The sequence below is a fragment of the Thunnus albacares genome, chromosome 6 (assembly GCF_914725855.1).
Source record: "Thunnus albacares chromosome 6, fThuAlb1.1, whole genome shotgun sequence".
NCBI lineage: Eukaryota > Metazoa > Chordata > Actinopteri > Scombriformes > Scombridae > Thunnus > Thunnus albacares.
Genome location: NC_058111.1, coordinates 227066 through 234552, shown reverse-complemented (window position 1 = coordinate 234552; position 7487 = coordinate 227066). Strand labels below are relative to the sequence as shown.

General features: G+C 43.3%; 1 protein-coding gene across 1 annotated transcript; it reads right to left on the bottom strand.

The window, feature by feature from the left end:
* Positions 1-879: 879 nt before the first annotated feature.
* On the bottom strand, positions 880-5791 carry LOC122984227 (somatostatin-2-like). The gene is made up of 4 exons (XM_044354560.1): positions 4983-5791; positions 4059-4228; positions 1817-2035; positions 880-1027 (listed from the first exon to the last, which is right to left on the bottom strand). The coding sequence occupies exons 1-3, from the start codon at positions 5281-5283 to the stop codon at positions 1829-1831; spliced, it is 678 nt and encodes a 225-aa protein (XP_044210495.1). The 5' UTR covers positions 5284-5791; the 3' UTR covers positions 880-1027; positions 1817-1828.
* Positions 5792-7487: the final 1696 nt, after the last annotated feature.

Here is a 7487-nt window from a genome sequence, read left to right as displayed (position 1 = left end):
ACTGTCTTGATGTGCATCACTACAGGAAGGAGAGCAGATTTCTTACCTATTCTCATGTCTTTGTCTGGACTCTCAGTCCTTCCTCCCTCATCATCACTGACCGCCACTGACCACGTGGGTCAGAGTCTCTCCCAGGTCGTGGTCTCGGTCGTCCTCCTCTGACTCTCACTCCTCTCGCTCTGCTTCTCTCTGCAAAGTTGGCATCCATCGTTCTCCAACACAGGAGAGTTATTCACCTTTTACTGCTGAAGCTGTGTTTGCTAATTGAAAAGCAACAGCAGTTTGTCCATATGAGGAGTCGGTGGTGTGATTGGTGGTTTGACTTTAGCGTTGTGAGATTTCATCAATGAATATTGTGCCAAATGTAGAGAATTGTGTGTAGTGTTTGAAAAGTGAGATAAGGTGAGTTTCAGGTTTTGGTCATTGTGTCTGAAGTTCCAGTGTCAGCAGCAGCAGGAGGCGCCACAGAACCATAAACACTCCTCTGATACACTGATAATCCCGGTCGGAGACAGATTAACAGATAAACAATCCATCACAGCTGCAAACTACTTTTATTATTGATCGATCTATTGATTATTTGCTTGATTATCTGAAAAGTTTTTTCTGTAGATTTTCTTATTTTGTTTCCTGAACTGGTGGTTCAATAAAAAGATTCATCAGTTATAAAAATCAATCAGGAATTGATTTCTGTCATTCTAATCTATAATCTTTAATCTATAATCTGTAATCTATAACCAGCAATTTATAACCTATAATAATCTGTAATCTATAATCTATAATACTCTATAATTTATGATAATCTATAATCTGTAAACTGTAATCTGTAATCTAATCACCTGGAATAAACTCTGGACAGAAGGGAGGCGGAGCCACAAACATGTCTGATTTCTCCTTTTAATTGATAATTACATGAATTATTCAGGTACACGCAGCCAGACAGCTGCTGATTGGTCCATCGAGTTACTCAGGTGAAGGTCAGGTGCTCTGGGATTGGTCGGTTGGTCTAGTGTAGGCGTGGCCTCAGCTGGGAACAGAAAAACAGGTCAACAGGTGAGACACAGAGCACCAGCTGGGCGGGGCTCTAACAGACAGACAGGTACCTGGGCGGGGCTATAACAGCCAGACAGGTATCTGGGTGGGGCTCTAACAGACAGACAGGTACCTGGGCGGGGCTATAACGGACAGACAGGTATCTGGGTGGGGCTCTAACGGACAGACAGGTACCTGGGCGGGGCTCTAACAGACAGGCAGGTACCTGGGCGGGGCTCTAACAGCCAGACAGGTATCTGGGCGGGGCTCTAACGGACAGACAGGTACCTGGGCGGGGCTCTAACAGACAGACAGGTATCTGGGCGGGGCTCTAACAGCCAGACAGGTATCTGGGTGGGGCTCTAACGGACAGACAGGTACCTGGGCGGGGCTCTAACAGACAGACAGGTACCTGGGCGGGGCTCTAACAGACAGACAGGTATCTGGGCGGGGCTCTAACAGACAGACAGGTACCTGGGCGGGGCTCTAACAGCCAGACAGGTATCTGGGTGGGGCTCTAACGGACAGACAGGTACCTGGGCGGGGCTCTAACAGACAGACAGGTACCTGGGCGGGGCTCTAACAGACAGGCAGGTATCTGGGTGGGGCTCTAACGGACAGACAGGTACCTGGGCGGGGCTCTAACAGACAGGCAGGTATCTGGGCGGGGCTCTAACAGCCAGACAGGTACCTGGGTGGGGCTCTAACAGACAGGCAGGTATCTGGGTGGGGCTCTAACGGACAGACAGGTACCTGGGTGGGGCTCTAACAGACAGGCAGGTACCTGGGCGGGGCTCTAACAGGAAGTGAAGCCCTTCCAATAGAAGTTCTTGCAGCCGGCTTTGCGTTCTCGGGGGGGCAGGTTGTTGGGGGGGTCGACAGACCGCTCCAGGTTCATCTTTCCTCCTGTTTCCATGGAAACCACTTCAGCCTCCCGCTGGGCATCGGCCTCTGGAAGAGACATCTGAGCCAGCAGGTCCTCCACAGCACGTTTACTCCACTCCTGACAGGTGAGAGCAGGTGAAGGCAGGTGAGAGCAGGTGAGAACAGGTGAGAACAGGTGAGAGCAGGTGAGAACAGGTAAGAGCAGGTGAGAACAGGTAAGAGCAGGTGAGAACAGGTAAGAGCAGGTGAGAACAGGTGAGAGCAGGTAAGAGCAGGTGAGAACAGGTGAGAGCAGGTGAGAACAGGTGAGAGAAGGTGAAGGCAGGTGAGAACAGGTGAGAGCAGGTGAGAACAGGTGAGAGCAGGTGAGAACAGGTAAGAGCAGGTGAGAACAGGTGAGAGCAGGTGAGAGCAGGTGAGAGCAGGTGAGAACAGGTAAGAGCAGGTGAGAACAGGTGAGAGCAGGTGAGAACAGGTGAGAGCAGGTAAGAGCAGGTGAGAACAGGTAAGAGCAGGTGAGAACAGGTAAGAGCAGGTGAGAACAGGTAAGAGCAGGTGAGAACAGGTGAGAGCAGGTAAGAGCAGGTGAGAACAGGTGAGAGCAGGTGAGAACAGGTGAGAGAAGGTGAAGGCAGGTGAGAACAGGTGAGAACAGGTGAGAGCAGGTAAGAGCAGGTGAGAACAGGTGAGAACAGGTGAGAACAGGTGAGAGAAGGTGAAGGCAGGTGAGAACAGGTGAGAACAGGTGAGAGCAGGTGAGAACAGGTGAGAACAGGTGTTTTGTTGTCTGTCTGAAACCAGACTCTCATTTTTATAGTTGTGTTCACTGTGCAGGTTTGAGATGATGCTTTGATATCTACGGTAAGTCTGCAGGGTCAAACTGACGCAGTATTTGTGTATCACAAGGAAACAGTTTAGAGAATCAGCTGCTTTTTGTCAGATGTCTATTACTTACTACCTGACGTCTATTTACCAACAAACCAGTTGAACATCGTTGAAGTGATGATGTTAAATGCTAGATGCCAAAACTTTCCTTCAGTGCTCGGTCCTGATATCGCACCTCTCTGGACCCTCACAGTAAAACTTGAGAAACAGATACATTCAGTCATCAGAATAAAAAAAAATAGAACTGATTTTTAGATGCTTTTGATTGTTTTTAAAGCTCTGAATGGTTCGGCACCGGCCTCAGTCTGTATTCTACATCCAGACCCCTGAGATCCATCACTGCTTCCAGACTGTGGACCAGTTTGCCTTCACTGTTCCCCATCTATCACCACCAGCTGAAGACCCATCAGACCCATCTTTACAGAATCACCCTCATTTATAGCATGAGCAAAATGATTAAAATATGTTTTATATATTCCTTCAACTAGATGTTTGTTTTCATGAAGGAGGAAAGTTTCTCTGAGCTCACTGAAAACCAGATTTTAAGGGGGGGCGGGTCTACGGGCAGGAGTTGTGACATCACAAATCGTGGTTCAGTATTGAGCTGAAACACTGAGATGTTTACAGTGAAGGAGGAACATCTGGTGTCCAGCAGGAAAACTTTAGACATGAAATATATTTGCAGAAGCTGTTTTAAGGATTTTAACATGTAATTGAACATTTTTGTGGGAAAAATATATACAAATTATTATTCAAAGTATTTTATATAAATCTCAAAACATGTCTGGAGGGGATCTTTTTAATCTGTTTAATTTGTATTTTACATTTTTCTGTAAATCACTTTGGTCAACTTCTTTTGACTTGAAGTCTTTTCTCTTAAAAACACATCTAATAACTCTGAAAGCTCATCTTTGTGTCCGAGAAGGTTTTCACTTTCACCTGGTTTGGTTTTTTAAGCACTAAACGTTTCTATGTGAAGTTTAAATCAGACTAAAAGTTATATTTATCAGAAATAAAATTCATCCTGACACTACAGATGTGCTGCAGATCTCTGATCTCTCGCTTTGTTCTGACTTTATCACTCGTCTGTTTAATAGTTTGTCATTTTTCTGACCTTATTTTCACTTAAAACTCCCAAAATGTTTGAAACTTTAAAAAAATGGAGTCTGCAGCTGTTTAATAAAATCTAAGAACAAAAATCAGCTGTTACGGTGTCGTTTGGTCAGTAGAAATGGAGCATTCTGATTGGCTCTGACCTGCGACAGGAGGCCAGCATTGCGAGCTCGTTGCAGCAAACGGTGGTGACGCAGCTCCAGCTCCAGGTCCTGGTTCTGGTACTCGTCCTGGTCTCTGTCGGGCTGCGAGGAAACACCCAGAACCAACGCCACGAGAACCAAGATGGCGGGACACCGAACGCACTGCATGTCTGCCGGAATATTAGAAGGAGAAAAAGAACTGTAGCACAAGACAGAAACAGAGAAGAAGAGACAACAGAGGACAGAACGTTCTTACTGGGTTGGTGCCTAACCCTAACCTAACCTAACCTCAACCTTAATGTAACCTTAATGTAACCTAACCTAACCTAACCTCAACCTTAATCTAACCTTAATGTAACCTAACCTAACCTAACCTCAACCTTAAACTAACCCTAACCTAACCTCAACCTTAATGTAACCTTAATGTAACCTTAATGTAACCTTAATCTAACCTTAATGTAACCTTAATCTAACCTTAATGTAACCTTAATGTAACCTTAATCTAACCTTAATGTAACCTAACCTAACCTCAACCTTAAACTAACCCTAACCTAACCTCAACCTTAATGTAACCTTAATGTAACCTTAATGTAACCTTAATCTAACCTTAATGTAACCTTAATCTAACCTTAATGTAACCTTAATCTAACCTTAATGTAACCTTAATGTAACCTTAATCTAACCTTAATGTAACCTTAATGTAACCTTAATGTAACCTTAATGTAACCTTAATCTAACCATAATGTAACTTTAATCTAATCTTAATGTAACCTTAATGTAACCTTAATGTAACCTTAATCTAACCTTAATGTAACCTTAATGTAACCTTAATGTAACCTTAATGTAACCTTAATGTAACCTTAATGTAACCTTAATGTAACCTAAACCTTAACTGCCCTCCAGCTGATTCAGTCCAGCTTTTACCTTCTTGCTGTCTGCTGGTCTGGTTCTGTTCTGGTTCTGTTCTGGTTCTTCTGGTCTTGGTCCTGGTACTGGTCCTGGTTCTGGTCCTGGTCCTGGTCCTGGCTCTGCTGATGCTCCTCACGGTGCTGCTCTTTTGAAGGCTCAGGCCCCTCCTCCCCAGCTCCCATGATGCTCTCTGTGTGAGTGTGATTGACAGCTGTGTGCGCGGCGATGAAGGAATGTTAAACAAACGTCCATTAGAGCTGATTGACTTTAAATGGAGTCTGAACAATAAAACAATCAGCGCGCCGCCGGCGTTCATCTTCTACAAACACAACGGCAGAATCCAGGAATTAACGGAGCGTTCAGAGGATTAACAGACTTCATTAGCACTCGCTGATATCTCCATTAAACACAGTCGCCCACTCAATGCTCAGAACAAACACGTCTGCTGCAAAAACACATTTATACGCTTTTAAATGTTCAGCTGAGTGGAAACGCCAGTCAGAGACTCAGCAAACACCACAAACACTCAGGACCATCCGTCATCAATCAGATCAATATTTTACTGCAGTGATGTAACTGTGTCTGATCATTTTATCTGCTTTAAAGTTTCAAAACTTTCACCACATTTGTCTTTTCTTTGCTGTTTCTACTGTTTCGCTACACGATGCGTGACTGTCTGTGAATGTCATTTATGTCCGTAACTCCTCGATGGGCTCGTGTTTGAATCGACTCCTCAGATCTGGCGGATCATGTTTTAGGACAGTCAGCAGACCTACAGAAGCTTTTCTGTGAACTTCCTCGCTGTTAAAATCGTGTTGTGATCAGATGAATCTTCCCTGTTAGAAAGAACTGAATCCATTTGTAACCTTGTAGGTTTTATAATTCAGGTTGCACCTTCAACAGAAGTCAAACTTTGCTATTAATCTTTTATCCGACCGATCAATGTTACTTCTGTGAAAGAAAAGTGAATAGTAGGTTATCATTTTATAAATCTTTTGTATATATGTTACAAATGTTTTCAAACTAAGGAGTCAATGTTTGTTATCAACTGAATGTGATGTAATGTCATTGTCATTTTGGGGACACATGTTGCTGCTCCTAGTCTAGTTGAACTCTTGAACCTGTTTCTATCTGAGGGTTGCTTGTTGACCTCTGGGGTTAACTAGAGATATCTGTCTTAAGCCTACTGTTTTAGAGACCATACTTGTTTGTAAGAAGGTGTAATGGTTTGTGGAAGTGTCCATTTAGGGACCAGACTGTTTTTAGCTTTGCTTCTGGAGAGATATAAAGCTGTCTAGTTTGAGTTCACAATCTTTAGAGAAAGGGCCAGCTGAACAACAAGCTTTCTCTCAAAAAATACAAGATGATTGTATTTTTGTTTGTGTTTGGACGTTTGTATAATTGTTACTGATGATGTGATGGATTGTACAGTGTTTACAACTGCTTCAACAAGTAACAATGTTTAATGCTTTCTTTATGTCTCCATGTGCTTCTTTCTCCAGAGAAAATTTCCACAACAGTTCTGATTTATGTAAGATGCTTTCAGTAATTTCTCTAAATGATCATAGAAGGCACTTTCAGAAGCAGGAGGGTTGTATGAAGCAGGACGCCGTCACGGTTTAAACACGTTCAGCTTCAAGTTACTTTGTTCTGTATTTAACAGAAACACTTTCATCCTGCTGCAGTTTCTAACAGCACTGATCATGTTGAGAGGAAACATGACTGAGCAGCGTTACGTTTCTGCTGTCGCAGGTTAGTCAGATATGAGCGAGAACACAAGAGCGAAGCACAAGATGAAGACGACACGAGGGCAGACGTCTTCATCTGTTCACTTCAGTCTGACACTTTTATAGCAGATGAGTTTTACAGTCTGAGAGTCTGATGGACGGAGATCTGAAAGAATCTGAGAGATAAACAGGAACATTAATCTCAGTCAACAACAGGAAGAAACATGAGGAGCAGCAGCAAACTGTGATCAGACTGAACTGAGATGTGATTGGATGTTAGCTGCTGCGTAGCTGCAGATGAGTCAGTGTCTGACAGACGAAACCAATCAGCTGAAATGAACACTGAAAAAGTTCCACTAATAGAGATTTTATTAACTTTTTCAGTATCATCCTGAATCAGAAGAAGAAGAAGAAGAAGAAGCGTTGCAGCGTTCGGTCCAACTGTCTCGCTGCTTCATAGTTCATATTTTACATGATTGTGAAAATACCAACGTTCCCTGAACATTACTGGAAAACTTAAGTTGGACTCAGTTTCACCTCCTGAATCTGAAGCAGAGACATCAAACAGCTTTTAATTCATCAGATGATGGAGAGTGAGCTCTAAAAATCACCCAGCATGCACCTGTCAGAGCTCTAACTGACCCTCCGAACCTCCAGCAGTCAGTCTGGCTTCAACCTTCAACCTGTCTGAATGTGGAAAACTGAACCAATGAAATGTAACTAGTTAATGTATACATGTATATACATGTATATACATATATATACATGTATATACATGTATATACATATATAT